This window comes from Crinia signifera, chromosome 6, assembly GCF_055691185.1.
Source record: "Crinia signifera chromosome 6, ASM5569118v1, whole genome shotgun sequence".
Taxonomy (NCBI): domain Eukaryota; kingdom Metazoa; phylum Chordata; class Amphibia; order Anura; family Myobatrachidae; genus Crinia; species Crinia signifera.
In genome coordinates this window covers 68,909,429-68,926,526 of record NC_139222.1, presented here as the reverse complement: position 1 = coordinate 68,926,526, position 17,098 = coordinate 68,909,429, and the positions used below count along the sequence as shown (strand labels likewise).

The 17,098-nt window shown below is 40.4% G+C and overlaps 1 protein-coding gene across 21 annotated transcripts in view; it reads left to right on the top strand.

Annotated features, from left to right (window-relative positions):
* The window catches only part of KCNMA1 (potassium calcium-activated channel subfamily M alpha 1), a 459,278-nt gene that overhangs the window by 356,144 nt on the left and 86,036 nt on the right, over positions 1-17,098 (top strand). For 12 of the 21 annotated variants that reach the window (XM_083146231.1, XM_083146240.1, XM_083146230.1 and 9 more), the window contains one exon: positions 2,441-2,608. The exons of the other annotated variants lie outside the window; for them this stretch is intronic. In XM_083146231.1, coding sequence (XP_083002357.1) covers positions 2,441-2,608 — 168 coding nt within the window. The remainder of the gene's footprint in view (positions 1-2,440; positions 2,609-17,098) is intronic. 21 annotated transcript variants of the gene reach the window in all.

Sequence of the window (17,098 nt, the reverse complement as noted above, 5' to 3'; positions counted from 1 at the left end):
AAGCCAGAGTGACTCTTATAGTTGTTACTCTGCTCAGAGGTGCAACTTGTTCCTTTCCTGTACAGTCCAGTCCCTTCCTGCCCATCCTTTCGCTTTCTTTCCCTTCTACAAAATGGAACAGATGCGTTTCAGCATTTTTGCACCTCACTAGGTCAACATCTATGAGCAGAAAAACATAAAGGGGAATTCACCATATATAGCCAAGAGGCATTTCTGAGGCCAGCAGTGACAGTGCGACATCTCTGTGACTGGCGTCCTATCTGCTGCTTTTTTTTGTGTGTTGTATATGTTTTGTGATTTTGTGGGCTGTACATTTTGTTCTGTTGTAACTGTGTTGGATGGAGATCCATGTGCCTTTTACTTTGTTTAGTTTTTTTGCAATGTAACAATTAAATGAGCCCAATGTTGTATTGAGCTAATATTTTTGAAGTTGTGCCCCAAGGAAATGTGCTGTCCTGATATTACTGTAGTACTGTGTTCAGTGTGGTGTCCCCCCCGCTGTATGTGTGTGTGTACCATCATTCGGTTGAGTGCCTTCCTTTGTCCTGTTTAACTGTGAGGGTGGTGGGATGGTGTCAAGGCCCTCACTGACGTCAGAGTACATGCAGCATCTTATTGGCAACCATTTACAGCAATGTTTTACTTCTGTAATTGATTATTAGATTACCTTTTATGCCAGTGAGGGCCTTGTTATATGTGCTGTTACCATTCACTTATCAGATTGGTGGAAAGAGTCTTTAGCCTCTCACAGTGAGTTCCATTGCTTTGAGGAGAAGCACAAAGCAGATGTCATAATATTTTTCAAGGTGTATATAATTTTTAGTGAATAACTGTCCTTGAACCAAGGACCCATAATGTTATAGTAAAATATGCCCAAATATAGTATCATATGGTTTAACTATAAAAGCTAGTGTCACTACAAAAAGCACTTTTGTTAAATAGTATGCCATGCTTTTTATAATTTTATTATAACTTTGGGCCTTATTTTGGTTCATTCTTTCTGACAAAATCCTTCTTAGATGGGCAAAACCATGTGCACTGCAGGTGGGGCAGAAGTAACATGTGCAGAGAGAATTAGATTTGGGTGGGGTTTTACTTCAAAGTGAGATCTATATTGCAGTGTAAAAATAAAGCAGCCAGTATTTACTTTGCACAGAAACAAAATTACTCACCCAAATCTAATTCTCTATGCACATGTTACATCTGCCCCCCCTGCAGTGCATATGGTTTTGTCCATCTAAGAAGGATTTTGTCAGAAAGAATGAACCAAAATAAGGCCCTTTGTTGTTATGCGCTTTCACATTCCAAAAATAAAACACCAACCATTGTTTGTGCCACCGGTGCATGGGGAGTATAGCAGTATAGAAACAGTACATTGTTCTGCGCACAAATTGATTCTGTTGGTGCATTGAACACCCGAGTCTGCATAGTAGTGTCCCATTGTGCAGAGACTAGATTCTCTTCATACCAACTCTGGAACTTGCTTGTTGAAACCAGTCAGACCGCTGGAGAATTTTAACATTATGCAAGATCTAATATGATTTCTTGTGTATATAGTGCATGAGTTTGTGGTGCATGATAACTTTCAGCTTTTCCGTTGTAACTTTTGTTGTGAGTGATCATTGTAAATACCAATCATCCTTTAAAATTCATTAAAGTTAAATTGTTGGAGATGGGTACCGTAGGCCAATATTTCATTTCCATTTCACGCCCAGTTAGGTCAAGCTCTCTGCGGGCCTCTTGGAAATGCCAGCCACTCAAGAAATATCTGTCTCATTCAAGCATAGAACTGAATACATCCCACTTCCTCTAATCAGTGGCTTGGAATCTGGTAGTTTAAATATATGTTACATGGATTATGTTGTGTTGTTTATTCACAATGGATACTTTTACCTGAGTATCCCTATTTTCACATGTATGAAGGAAAACTAGTCTTCATGTCTAGGAGTTTATGTTTAGTACATTTTCTTCTGCCCTCTCGCTTCCTAAACCACTTACATCCTTCAATAAAGAATTATACTCTATTTAGCATTGTTGTTCTTAGATTTGATTATTTTGCAATGGAGCAAATTGAATGTGTTTCAGACACTGAAATTTAGGTTGCTACTGTTACAAAAGAGGAATACTAAGGGAGCTTCCAAAACCTGCCATGCAGACCAGGTGGCCAGCCTTTCAAAGACCAGTTCTGCATTTTTCCTTCACCTCCTCATCAAAAACAACTACTGCTTATCCTACACATTCCATCGTGTCAAAGCCACCTTTAGATTCCTGCCCATTGTCCTGAACGGACAAACTCTCCCGCTGTTCATAACTGCATTGAGCTGCATCTTGTGTCTAATTATATATACATGATTATATATGTGCCTGTCTCTTTTTCTGTACCCTACATTAATCTACCACTCTTCCTCTCCTCTCCCTTTCATTGTAACCATGATTTTAGCCAAGATGTCCATCCGCAAGAGGCTGATGCAGGCATGTTGTTTTGGGTGCTCTGAGATAGACTGCTCTTGCATGTCAGGCACTATACGTAGTAACATGGGGACCCTTGAACGAGCCTTCCCACTCTCTCCTGTCTCTGTTAATGATTTCTCCACCAATTTTCGTGGCTGTAAGTTTTAACCATGCTGTTCCATGTATCGTGCTCTGTGTGTGTGTGCCTGTTTGTGTATACATGTGACATTGCCCATGTGTCCTGTGTCGTGACCTGTGTTCCCGTGACCTTGTTAAAGGGCTGATGTCTTTCTATACAGAACAACTAAATATTTTTTTTCTCAGACGGGCAGTTGGTGTGTTGCCTAGCAGGAGCTAATGGATGGCCTTCAGGGGGTCTTTGACCCACGGATTCATTTTCCTGTGTGTCTATACCGTAGCTTTGAAATTTGCAAAACAAAAATCATAATTTTGTAGTTATTGTAGAGTTAGGTGAAATGATTGTTGAGTTGGGTGCAATGCTGCTATGCAGGGTCAGGTAAAGCACAAGCATTATACATTTGCTATTTGATGATGTCTACAAAAATTTTCATTTGAGAAGTATTTAAAATAAATATATTTTATACTATTTTTAAAGTATGGATACCTATATTTTACACTGTTGTACTGTGAACTTTAAGATCAAAAAATATTTTGTTTAAAGTGCTCAGTATTCAGCAGGATATTTTGCTTGCATGCTGCCAGCTAGTGCTAGACCATTTATTAGGCCAGTCGCAGATACAGGATTAAAATCCACATCAAGGAATTCTGTTTGTTTTTATAGATATTTTAGTTGGGCTTAATAGCTGTCATGCACCCCAAAAACAAAACTAATACCCCCTTAGTGTATGTTGGTACCGAAGCATTATTTTCTTTGTGGTGTGAACATATACATTTTTTTATTTATAAATTGCACAACTACACTTTTAGTATGATTGACGCAACCGATGTCCAGAGAAAACTAAAACCAACATTCCAGGTCATTAATGAAGATTATTACTGATAAAAAGATTGGGTTATTGGAAATGTCTTACCATTGCGCTAAAAAAAAAAGAATTCTTTAATTTGAACTGAACTGCATACCTCCCAACATGACCCATTCCAGGAGGGACAAGATGCTATGTTACTGGATTTGCATGCCAGTGGCAGTTGCAGGGCTGTAGCACAGTCCAAAATAGGGGAGCTGCACCAACTGCCACCCCAAACTCGACAGTCAGGGAATTACTGGCAGGTGTGGCTTCCCTATTCAAATTTTGGCCATTGGTGCAGTCCCACCTCTGCAGTTACCAATGGCAAGGAAGTCCAGGAGCAGAGCATTTTGTCCCTCCTGGAATGGGTCATGTTGGGTTGTATGGAACTGTATCCTCTGCCAACCAGGACCAGCGTTTTATGTTTCTTAAAACCTGATATTCACTGGAATTGTTTATACATGCAAAGATTGTATCTCTGTAATGAGGCTGGCGTGCATGAAATATGCTGTAGCAAATCAAATGTTTATTTTAATGTTATATAAAATTATAGGTTTCCATAGGTTACCACACCATTGTGGGGAATAAAATTCATAATTTTGCATAGTGACTTCTCTACCTCCCTAAATTATCCTCCTAAACCATTTTGTAGGTCATAAGGAGCTTTTTCACTACCAATCAGTTCTACTTTTGCCAGTTACCAGCATTACCAGTGAGTCCACCCAATAAATATAATGAATTCTTACTAACATACAGTACAGAACAATAACTGATTCCTATAACCCATGTCATGTGACATAATGATGCCAATTTTAATGTTGTGTTTTATAATCTTATCAAAAATGATTGGTCTATAAAGTATACACATCTTCTCTCCAGTTATCATGGATCACATTTACAATGCAATCTGGGTGTAATGCTACCGCCCAGGATCGCACTGTAAAATGCGATCCCATCGAAGGTATGTATCATAACTCTGAAAAGAGCCCGTCCCTGCGATGTCCAGAGCCGGAAGCCGGGGCATCTGCGCATGCGCGGTTAGTGCTGACAGCATTTCCCCGGTGGTAGTGCTGTTCCGTAGCCATAGGCTACAATAAGCTATCGCCATCTCAGAATGGCGATAGCCCAGGGATGTGAAGCCAGGCTGCCCGATGTTCATTCCTAGAAACCCATGGGGGATGCGGCCGGCGGCATTGAAGGGGGGTTGCAACAGGGACCGGAGATTCCCCTTTTGTACATTCGGGGGATACTTAATATTTGCGCCTAACCTTTCGGAGATTTAGCCGCAAATATTATTTGATAAACGCGGCCCAAAGTGTTTAGTGAATCAATCATTTCTGTCAAAAATTGCAGGAAGCAGCAAGAGCAGTGGCGCTTTGTCATCACAGGCTAGTAATTATAATGTGGTGATATATATATATATATATATCTCAGACTTACCTCTTTTTTCGAAGTGCGACACACACATTAATGCACACACATGCTTTGGATACCACTTATGTCCTGCCACTTTTATATTTCTGTAATGGTTATAATAGTCAGGCTCCTAACTCATTGTTGTCTTTCCACCAGGGAAAAAATACCCAAAGCATATTAGATTGCAAAAATCTAAGCTCACTCCACCTGGCCCCCTGGGAGTAGCAACATACTGTAGACAAGATTCTGGAAGTCCAATTAGCAAACAGACTAATAGATTTTCCCTAGATTAATGGCAGGTGTTTTGTCTGGCCTTGTAAGATCTTGTCTTGACAGGTCTGACTCTATGTAAACTGTGGAGGGGAGGTGTAGGACTGTCATTAGTCCTAACTAAACATGAAAGTTAGAAGAACTATTAAAGATGGCAGCAGCTGGGACTCTTTATGAACCATTGGGGTTTTCCCCTGATCGTGTTTCTACTGGCATCATCCTCTAGACATCCCTAAAGTCATGATTAATTAGCATCTCTCATCTTGTTTTTCGATGTTGGGGCACATGACACTCGTTAATGACCATTAGATCATTACAGGTCCTGCTAAATTTCAGGTCCCAAAAGTATCATTAATTAAAACTGTAGATGTAGAAAATTAAGAGACACAAGAGTCAGTTATCTACCCATTACTGTTCATTTACAATTGCATAGTATCTGTCAGCTACTGAAGGCAATTATTAGGATTAGACATTTAAATATTATATAAATATTTAACATTATGTTGTTATAATTTACTAGGCATTACAGCTGAAATTTCCTTTTCAAAATATCATTTTATTGTACATTATGTTGACAATATTATAAATTATTTTGGAATTTGTTCACCCTAAGCTCACAATTGTTATATTGTCCATCTGTGCATATGCATTTCAATTCACCATCTGAAACACCAGTGTTTTAGATGGTCAATTAAAATGAACATTTTGAATTCACAATTACAAAAATAGACATTTTTATTGTTAAACTGTTTTATTCGCTAGATTAATAAATGAGTATCGTCAAAATATAGATTAGAAATTGGTGAGCCAGCTGAAACCACTATAGGTTCTGTCCATGCATATATAGTATAGGTAGGAATTTAAAAAAAATTATAAGTTCATTAAGCTTTCATATATTATAGAAAAGAATTAAAACCATAAACAGACCTGTAGGCAGACGGTTTTTCAGACAAAGAGCGGGATGCTGTAAAAGAAATATGCGGTAAAACCCCCATTTTTACCCCGGTGTCCGGGCAGCCTCCTGCTGTGCTGCCCGGACCAGTGACCTCCTCCTCCCTAGCACCTCACCTGCAGAGAAGAGGAGGAGCCTGGCAGTCTTTGCAGCTCTTTGAGCAGGAGGCTGACGGGCACAGGAGGAGGGGGACCTGCTAACACCCCCCCCCCCCCCCCCCCGCAGGCTGCTTCGCAAAGAGCAGCCTTTGCTTTACTAATGGCATATTTTAGAGCATTTGCGATTAGTATGCATGCAGTAACTGGCGGAGGGGGCAGTAAGGGGCGGCGCATGTTAGAAAATCCCACCCAAAATATGAACCAGCCGCACAGTGCATTGTTCTGACTGATGTCACAAAACCACTTTTGAATGTTGGGTCCTGAAGTTTTGTTAATGTGTGTGGATTTGCATGAAAAAAATTGTCAAATGCTCCTTTTTGCTACATACAGGGGGAATTATTTTATTTACAGTTTGGTATATTCTGCAGCTTATATCCTTGTGCTTTACAACTGGAAACAACATTGGTAAAACAAACTGTGTAGCACTAGCAACAAACCAACATAGAGGTAGAAGGGCCCTGCTCGCAAGCTTACAATCTGTATAATTTATGAGACGCATGTTCTTTGATATGTGACCTTGAGCATGTTTCAGTCCTTGGTGGGGTGGGAGGTGATTGTTTACACCCTATTATTTTAAGAAGATGGATCCTGTGAGTGGATTTAAAAATTGCTAAAACAAGATTTAAGAGTTACTTAGCAGGCATTCTAATTAAATGAGCACTACATTTGTGGACAACCTTCCGTTTGTGCCAGAGATCACAGCCTGAGTGTAAACGTGATCTGATGCTTTCAGTGGGGTTCTTTTTGTGCTGCCTGTGGCTGTAAATATGCACCTGTACACCTCTCAATTTTTAAAGGCTCAAAAAGTTATATTAAGCACAGAAATAAAAACAGTTCCAATTCCCCTCTTACTAATATGTAAATCAGACAAATGTGTGAAATAAGCAGTATTGAAAACTTTCTTTAAGTGAACCCAAATGGGAAGTTATGCCTGCATTTCATGAAATTTTGCTTCTCTTATGATTTTGATAAGTGGCAAAAAACAAGCAAATGTGCAATGGTAGTTTGACACCTCTGATTTAGGAAAATTAGCTATTCGTGTGGCAACTGTTTTAAATATATATTGCTATTTCCTTCACTTAAAAACAGTGATCAAAGTGGAAATTTAGAAGTGGGGATATGGAAAAGCAAAGGCTGTAATTATACTTGCGTCGAAGGTGCGCATGCTCCAGGAAAAGGGGTGTGGCCACTCAAAAGGGGGCATGTCCTTAAGTATAATCTCCCAAACTTCTGTATGGGCCTAATGTGTAAGCTGCATTAGTACTAGATAGAATAAGGGGTCCTCCTGTTGTGGTACATAATGTCTTTAAGGTCTTTAACCTTTATTCTATCTAGTACTAATGCAGATTACACATTATGCCACACGGAATGAGCCAAAATTCACATTATGGCACACGGAATGAGCCAAACTTCCCATGGCATGAGCCAAAAATCGTATTATGTCACACAGTATTAGCCAAAAAAATCACATTATGCCACACTGAATGATCCAAAATTCACATTATGCCACACAGAATGAGTTAAAAATAACATTATGCCGCTCCCTATGAGACAAAAATCACATTATGTCAAACAGTATGAGCCAAAGTTCACATTATGCCACATGGAATGAGACAAAGTCAAGTGGTGCAGTGATAAGCGTTGGGCGCTCTCAGTGATTTATCACGTTTAGTTCCCGGGGAGCTTGGGGTTGGGGGGGCTGCTGTTCATGGAGAGCTGGGCAGGGTACAAAGCAGACAGTGGGCAGTGAACGGGGAAAGGGGACCAGAGCTCTGGGTAGGAGAAGCCGGGCGGCAGACGCACATAGAAAAAAAAAGCATACAAATGAATGGGCAGCCAGTGATTGGCTGAGAGTGGTCCTAGCCTGTAAATCATCCTTTGCATATAAATCCTCACTAAGATGTACCTTGGCATGTGCAGCGCGATCGTGGCTCACGTTTACTGATAAACGTACCGATCATGTTACCGATAATAGTTTAGTTGCATGCACATTGGCATTGCATGAATAAGGCCCAGATGTTTCCACATATATGTGTAGCTATGCCAGTGGTTCACAAACTTTTCTGAATCACACCACTCTGGAGTATCAGAACTGTTTTCATGGCACATCAAGTATAAACCATTTTTATTGAGAAATTTAGGAAATACTGTATATTAATGTAAGAAAAATTTATTTATAGGTCATCCTTGGTTTAATTAAGTAGGGAGGAACAGGATTCACTTCTGTACATCCACATAGTTTAGGATTGGCAACCACCAGCACTGGTTTTGCACATTACAATCACCACCAAGCTAAACCACCCCTGTAAGTATCCTGGGGCATCCCAGGGTGCCACGGCATACAGTTTGGGAACCACTGACCTATGCGCTCTTCTAGTTTATATTGGTGCCTCGGAGATTAGATAATAGGGGTTTACCTTGTTTTGAGTAGCGCATATTGTTTACATGCACAGGTACTAGGTATTACTGGTGTGGGAGTATGTGTTTTTATTTCCATTTTATTTTCTGGAATTAAATTTTAAGTTAATATAGTTAAGGTGCAAACATGTGTATAGCCACAAGATGGAGACATCACCATTCAAATGGGTATTTCAAGTTTTTCCACTGCTTATGGCAGGAAGCTGGAAGGGATGTTGCACACCACATGCAGGTCTGACCAAAGCTAGAACCTGCAGCTTTTTAAAATAGAGACACATTTTGCCTCATCTCATGTGTACTGTTTATGGGCAGTGATAAGTGTTGGTGCTTTCCTCATAAAATCACTTTATTTGTTTAAAATGTTGTCGATACTGAGGATTTGGAATTAATAATTTTTTTCTGATATGGTATTTAGGTGAGCTTACACCAAGTCTGTGCAAATGAATATTAGCAGAAACATTGGGTATGTTTGTATGTAATAAATCTGGTTGTCAAAGAGGTGAACTAAACAGTTAGCATACTGGCATTCAGCAGGGATTCCAGATATGTCAACAGCCGACATGCATTAAGTCGGCCTGAACAAAAGGTCCACGTGGTCAGAATGTTGACATGTTAAGGGGGGTATTCAATCCGGGATTCCGATAGTCAGAACGTCCAAAAGTCGGAAACCTGAGCCGTTTTCATCTGATCTGACAGTAACTCGACAGTTGGAACTCGGTGTTCCGGCTGTCGAGTGAAAACAGAATTCGACAATCCGCAGCCATTTCCTTCAAAACAGATCTGACTTTAAAAAAAGTTGGGTACTTGTTTCCTAGAACGGCGCCCACGATTTTGATCTTAGGCATCGTAAGGAAAAAAATCGCGTCGGTCGCATCGCATGCGGCCAAAAAAATCGCATGTGATGCGACCAACGAGATTACCACGATTTTACATAGGGAACAATGTTAAATGGCCCAATTGACCCAATTTCACATAGGGAACAATGTTTAATGGCCCACAGACCCCAAATACCCACCCTGAAGTGTGAAATGGCCCCCCCAATTGTTAACGCCACCCCGCGATTAACGTCAACCCGAAGCGTGGCGAGCGTAGCGAGCCCGCGAGGGGCGGCGGTACGCGTCCTCTGACCTTTTCATACCCCCACTATCCACGTCGGCGTGGAGTTGAGAATAGAAAGTGTGGCGGGCCAGATGCGTGGCGAGCGGACGCGGAACACGCTCTCGAAGCGTGGCGAGCGGACACCAGGACAGTGGTTGGCACAAGGGTTTTTCCCGCGCTGCGCAGGGAAGGATCAGTAGAGAAACTGTAAAGACCAGCATCCCGAAGCAGCATAGAACATTTCTCTTCCTTTCTGTAGATATGCCTCTCTTCTATGTGGACTAGGATTGGAAATAGTAACCCGTAATAAGCGCAGCGCGGCATCGTGAGCCTCCCTTAAAATGGTTAATGGCACTCCCCCAAAAATTTGGCAACCTTTCCTATATCGATTATTACCATGTCAACCTTTTCACAGTGTGGACCTTTTGTACTTGTTGACCTTTTCAGGTGTCTATGTTTTACATTTCTACCTATTGACCCTGTCGACCTTTTTATCTTGTCGACCATATGGGCCCAACTTATCAACCCAGTGATCCACGCACATTCAGCAGCAGCCTAACCCGCCTGTAATAAGACTGACACCAAGTACAAGCTGTTGCATAAACTACAGTGTCATGTGACCCAAGCCTGACAGATGTGTTGTGAGGTATTGCTGTTTATTACATATATTACTGTCTACATATTCATGTTTTAGTTGCATTCTACTACTCCAAATAAGGTTTTGTATTTTACATAGTTAGTGAAACCCTTCTGGAAATAAATTTTCTAGAACACAAAAATGGCACTTTTTGTTTAAATAATACCCCTTGTATCTGCTGGTAATAAGCCCTTCACATCATTAGACTTGATCTGATTATATTTATGGGAGATGGTGCGCAGCATCTGCTCCGCAGGCTCTGCCATCTGCATATGCTACATGTATATTTCAGCAGGAATTTCCATAATTATTTTGGTGTGCTATGAAGAATGTGGGTAGTCAGGACAGGGGAGTCTGTCCCTAGAGGGAAATAATAACACAGTTCAGTATTGTGTACACGTTACTTTGGATGCTTAGCCCTGACATCTTTTGAAAGAAACTGGTTTTTGTGCTATTAGGAATGTTCTGTTCCATGTTGTAATATCACTTGTGGTTTAGACTTTTTCAACTATTGCATCTGTTTACGTTTTTGCACTGTTCTTGTAATGCCCTTTTGTGGCTAAAGTGCTGGTGAAGCTAGCAGAAGCATCCTAGGTGCTTATTTTGAAGCTGCACAGTACAAAATGGGCATATCATATAGGTTCTACTTTATGCTCGCTGATGTACCCAGGGGAAATGTCCTGCTTTACACTGTGCTTGTTGCATGATATAGTGCTTCATGTTAGGCTCAGGCTTTTTTCTTACCCGTTTCTGATTGCTTCTTTCTTATATAGGAGCTGATCCTGTAAGCCCTGCAGACCTCTGAAAATTGATAATTGACGATTTGTGGAGATCGCCAGGGCGCAAACAATTAAAAGTGCGGTCGCGACTGCAGTTTAAGTAGCGATGGGGACCGAGCGTTTTGCGGGAGGGGTCCAGACAACACTTTCGTGTCCTGACATCAAACATGTCTGGCCTGCGTCTCGCTTCACATCTAGGCTGCACAGACAGGGGGCAGCCAGTGTAAGTGTAAGCACTTCGCTGTAAGCAGTTGTTCTTCTTCTATGGGATCGGAAGACTCTATAGACTTTATTGTATTAGCTACATATTTAGGGTTCCACAGGTGATATTATTTCTTTATGTAATGAAAGAAAAAAAATGGCTTTACATGGCAGTGCACATGGTTTTGTCCATTAAAGAAGGAATTTTCTTTTGCAAACCAACCTGAATTAGGCCACCAGTCATATTTGGTGCACAAGTAAGGAACCTAGATCACCTACCTGCCTGAATGGCTTTTCTGTTAAGACAAACTGCTGCATGTTGACCCCAAGGACTGTTTATTATAATTCAGCATTTGCGAATGACCTGTAGCTTATAATGCTGTTGAATTGAACACCTGTGATCATGCAGTGATTTGTTTCTGAGTAGTTTTATGAACACATCTATTGCTGATTACACACTATGCAATCTATTGTCCATTCAGCTAACACAAGTTACAGTGATGTACTATCTGTGTGCAATATCACATTGCATCGCATTGCATGCACAACGGATGCACATTCAATGCAATGCAATGTGATCTGTGCTAGTACAGCACGGAAAGCACGCCCACAAAGCAGTGTGGGCTGCTTAAGGCACATTCCCATGCGCATCGGATTAGAGTCGTATGTGCAGAACATAGGATAAATCGGAATCTGACCCATCAGCGGCACATCGCTGGTGCTATTTAACACCTGTGATGTATCGCATCCGATTTCCCTTTTACTTGCGATAAATTGCATGTAAACAATGACACATCAAGTGCCAAATTGTATGGAAACCCACCCAGGGAGCTGCCAGGGGGAGTGTCTGACTTGCCCTTCAGACAAGTTGAATTAGTGTATAAGGGGCCTTAAGTGTGCATAGCTTATGAAATTGGCTGCCTGGTTGGCGAATTGGGATGTCTGCAGACATACAGGGGGAAATTTACTAAGAAGTGAGTTGTATTTCACATTGGATATTGCTATGGGCAACCAATCAGCTCCTATCTATTATCTTCTAGAAGGTGCTAAAAAAATGAGAAGTAGTTTCTGATTGGTTGCCCATAGCAACATCCCATGTGAAATACAACTCACATCTTAGTAAATTTCCCCCACAGTAACTTTTAGGTGTATACCCAGCCTAAAACAGGAGTCTAAAGGCTCATACACACTGGGCGACTTTGAGCTAAAAGTCACTCAAAACAGCAGATTTGAGCAGCTTAAAGCTCAAAGCCGCCCAGTGTGTATGCCCCGGCGATGAGCGGTGAGTGCTGCTGCTCGCTGCTGCAACATCGCTGGGAAAGCCATTCAACTGCTGGTTATACCAGCAGATGAGCGGCTTTCAGGACGGCTTTGCATAGCGCTCCGCTATGCAACGCCGTCCTCCCCCCCCCCCCCCACACGTCGGCGCCGGGCAGGGGGAAAGCCGCTCAGTGTGTATGCACTGAGCGGCTTTCCCTGCAGCAATGATAGCGATCATCGCTGTCCATACACGCTGGGCATAGTCGCCCACTGTGTATGGACCTTAAGTCCGCTAGTTGAGGCAGATGTGGTAGGGATACACACACCAATGAATTCCTTTCCTTAAGTGAAATTCACAGTTGCTAAGTACAGTAGGCCACATTTTAAGAATGCGTTACTTGTACAGTAAGTTTGGCATGCTGTAGTTTAATACGTTTTTAAGAGTTCAATTTTTTTCCTGTGACCGTAGAATTCGCCTGCAGTCCATTGTACACAGCTTTATGTGTACATGTTTCGTGTGTCTTGTATTCCCACTTAAGCACTACAGATTATTTGAAAGAGAAAAGCTATTTGCCACTTCAGTACCTTGAACATACATATAAAAGCAGTACAGTATGTTTGGGTTTTTATTTTGTAAAAATGTGGCTATTGTGTGATATATATGTGACAAAGGATCATATTTACCCAATACCTAGAGCCATATGTAATAGGGTGTCAGAATCGGAATGTGGGAGATTTTGGGAGAGTATTTCCAATTTTTCGAAGCAGCAATCATTTACACTGAGAAACCAGGCTGATTTTGCCATGTAAACGGTTGCAGCTTTAAATAAAAATTGTGAAACTCTTCCAAAATCTCTCACTTTCTGATTATCTCACCCTATTACAAATTCCCCTAGTCTTCAAATTCCCTTTCTTGGTAAAACAATTGTATTAACAATAAAATATCTAAAGATCTACGGTAGACAAAAACACAACCTGTGTAACAGGTAGTTATACAAGCAGCCTCCAATTTGTGCTACAGTATATATAATATAAGATCCCTCAAATCAATGTGAATGAGCAACAAAATGCTGCTCCCTGGACACATAATGATGATAGAAAGCGCAGAGTAGTTAGGTTATGGAAAGAAGCAGTATGCCGCTGTACCAACCCCATACCATCCTCTATTAAGTATGGTTCTTGGTGGAAGATTGAATGAGGCTGGCAGCACACGGGTACAGAGGACGCAGCTCCAGGTCCTTTAATCCCTCTAGGAAGCATTTCATGAGGACTAAGCAGGAAAAAGCAAGCTGGAGATTGATAGCTAAACCAACATGGTCTAATAGGTAAGTGCATAGCCTGGAAGTGAAATGGAGATGAGGGAAACTGCTCTGACAGACACAAGATAGGTGCAGAGCCTAGGAAAAAACAGTCACCTAGTTAGACAGCAAGCTGATAGATCAGGGAAGGTGGACGTAGGAGGAAGCGGGCGGTGGATGCGCAGTGATAGACAGATAGCTATTGAAAGGTTGATAGAGATTACTAGTGATAGGCATAGAATTACCCAGTGATACATACAAGAGGCTAATTAGACAGAGGAGAGCAAGACAGAAGAACTCAGAGCAACGGTTGATCTTAATCTAGCAGACAGCAGTAGCTGAGAAGTATGGATTGGATGAGACAGAGTGAGAGGGGAGAGTTGTGACTGACAAAGACAGATCTGTGTATGGAGCATAAGAAAGTAAAGCCGTTTAAAAGACAAGGGAGGACACAGGTAGACTGCACCGGCCACCTGACTACATAGAAGCCACTGGGATGGCAGAGGGGAAGAAGCACAAGTTAATGACTAAGCATGAGACGTCCTAAATTAAAGTGCCATTATGTCATGTCTTGTCTTATGTCCCAGGCATGGAGTAGAGTTACATTTACCTTTTAACAGAACTGTATATCTGTACATACTTGTACTATGAAAAAGTTGCTGCTTTTTGCTTTGGAATAGAATCATAAGATTCATATGAGCTATAATTTGTATGTGTACGAGTTACAGTATATCCATTCATCAGCATTTTACATTGGTATTGGAATTCTGGCATTACGCTTGTATATAGCATATGAATATTATGTTCAGTGTAACTAAATTAACACAGTATTCACTAATAATAATAATCATCACCAGCACCGTTAGCTGTGTTTGAGAAGACTGTTCCTTTAATGCCTCCTCCCCTGGGCTTACTTGACCTGGTAAGGGATTGCAAAGAAAGGGGGGGAGAGGGAAAAAAATCTACCTTTGATAAAGAATGCATTAAGGAGCCATCACTTGCTTTCCCCAGAAACAGAGAGACAGGGGCCGTCTGGGCGCTTCCAGTTCCACAGTGAAGCTGCCACACCGAGTCTCCTTCTTACCCAGCTTCCTGGGTTTGACAAGGGGCAGATGAGACTAGGAGTTATCGTGCCGGGTTTTAAGTCTATGCGGCAGCTGACGGCTGCAATAAGCATCCGTGGATGGCTCAGAGCTAATAGCACAAAGGTTGAAGCTTTATTTCCTTTGCAGTTCCCATGTTAACCCCTTTACTGGAAGAGGAAATTAATAAAAACTTGCTGTCCTCTGTGGCTACAAGTGCATTGTTTTTTTTTTTTTTTTTTTTTTTTTTTTATAGCTTTCTATTAAGGCTTGTGCCACCAGACAGACATGTGAAATACGCTGAGTGTTATGTACAAACACCGACCAAAGGTGTAAATTAGCATGAAAGCTATAACAACCAATAAGACATTTGCTTTCATTGTCAAACTTACCCAACATTTATGAGAACCAATGAATGGTTCTTTATTTTAGTTTAAATTTGCACCTTTTTTTTAAATCATAAATAATCTTCAGTGTCAGTTATATTTGTTGTATATAAAGGCCAGTGACACATGAAACTGTTGACATATATATTTAACATTCCTTATGCATTTATAGGCACAGTATTAATATTTGCCTTCCTTCCAGGAAGTCTTGTGTCAAAGTGAATGTTAATATCTAACTTTATTGGTTCATCACGTGTGTTTAAAATTGACTTTCTGTCAAAATAACATAGTGTCACAAAAGGCAGTTTAATCTTTTGGCCTATGAACTTTGGCATTTTCTATCAACTGTAAATCATTTCAAAATAATTTGCAATAGTGAATGTGGCCGTAGCACGGTAGCTCTGTGATCCGGATAAGTAAGGGAATGAAAACACAGTATAAAATATAAATGTGTTGTATGTTTGTCATGCGGAGAGCAACCTTTAAACTCAGTTCTGGTCACTGGTAACAAAACCAATGATATGTCTTGTGCAGGTTCAATATTAAAACCACAATTACCAAATCATTAACATATCTCCATTGCAGCAACGTTCCTGTATGTAAGGCTACGTCTTATACCCATGCATTTAAGTAACATGTGTTTCTTTTGAATGTGTGAATGTGTGTTGTTTGCTGACAGTTACAGAATTTTAGAATACATACTGTGCTGCAAATTGCAGCAGGAATATAGAACAGGAGATAAGACTCTATAGAGGGAATTAGAAGCAAACCTTTCATTTATGCACCTACAGTAAAATAGATACAAACATGGTGTCCCCTGAAAGTAAAGATGTATTTAGCCATCTGTTGCCATGGAAAGCTAAATAGTCACTTGGCTAATTACAAAATACATTGAGTTTCCATTGATTTAAAGTGAATACAAGATAATTTGAAACTATTATAGTATCAAACTATTATAATATTATAATAGTATTTGGTACTTATATGTTAGTTGGGCGCCCACTAAGCTATTTGCTTAGTTTTCCACGGCCCCTCGCGGGGCTCACTACGCTTCGGGCTCGGTGGCTCGTTGCGCTCGCCACACTATATTAAAGTCAACTCCATGCCAACATGGATAGTGGGGGTATGAGCGTACTAACTATAGTGGGCGCCCAACTAACATATAAGTATCTAGTATTTTAATATATAGCTGGTGAAAAATAAGTATATAAATGAATAATAAAGGAAATGCAAAATATGCTTATAATACAAGAAATATTTATATATAAATCAGAAAATATGTGGGGAAAAAAGTAAAAGTATACAGCTCAAAGGTGATGCATTTAGGAATAATAACGTAAGATGTGAAATTAGTGAATATAATGAATTAAAATGGGCTTGGTGGGATACTTTGTGAGTCTTTTAGGTAACATTTATTTGGCAGTTTATATAGAAGAAACTATGAATTAGTGTTTATAGTACAGTATGTAGTAGAAGTGAGAAAGTTAATGGAAAACACAAATAAGAAAATACTTGCATATGTGAATTAAATTGTGGTTTAACTACTTTAGTGAAATTAACTTAATGTAAATATGTATACAATGTGAAAAAAAACCCTTACAAATAAAAAATGGTAAATATAGTCAATACATACCTGTAGTTAAAATCTAGTATTGTTCTAGTCAAATGCGTTTAACCATCAACTTCCACCTTCCTTCTGCTCGACC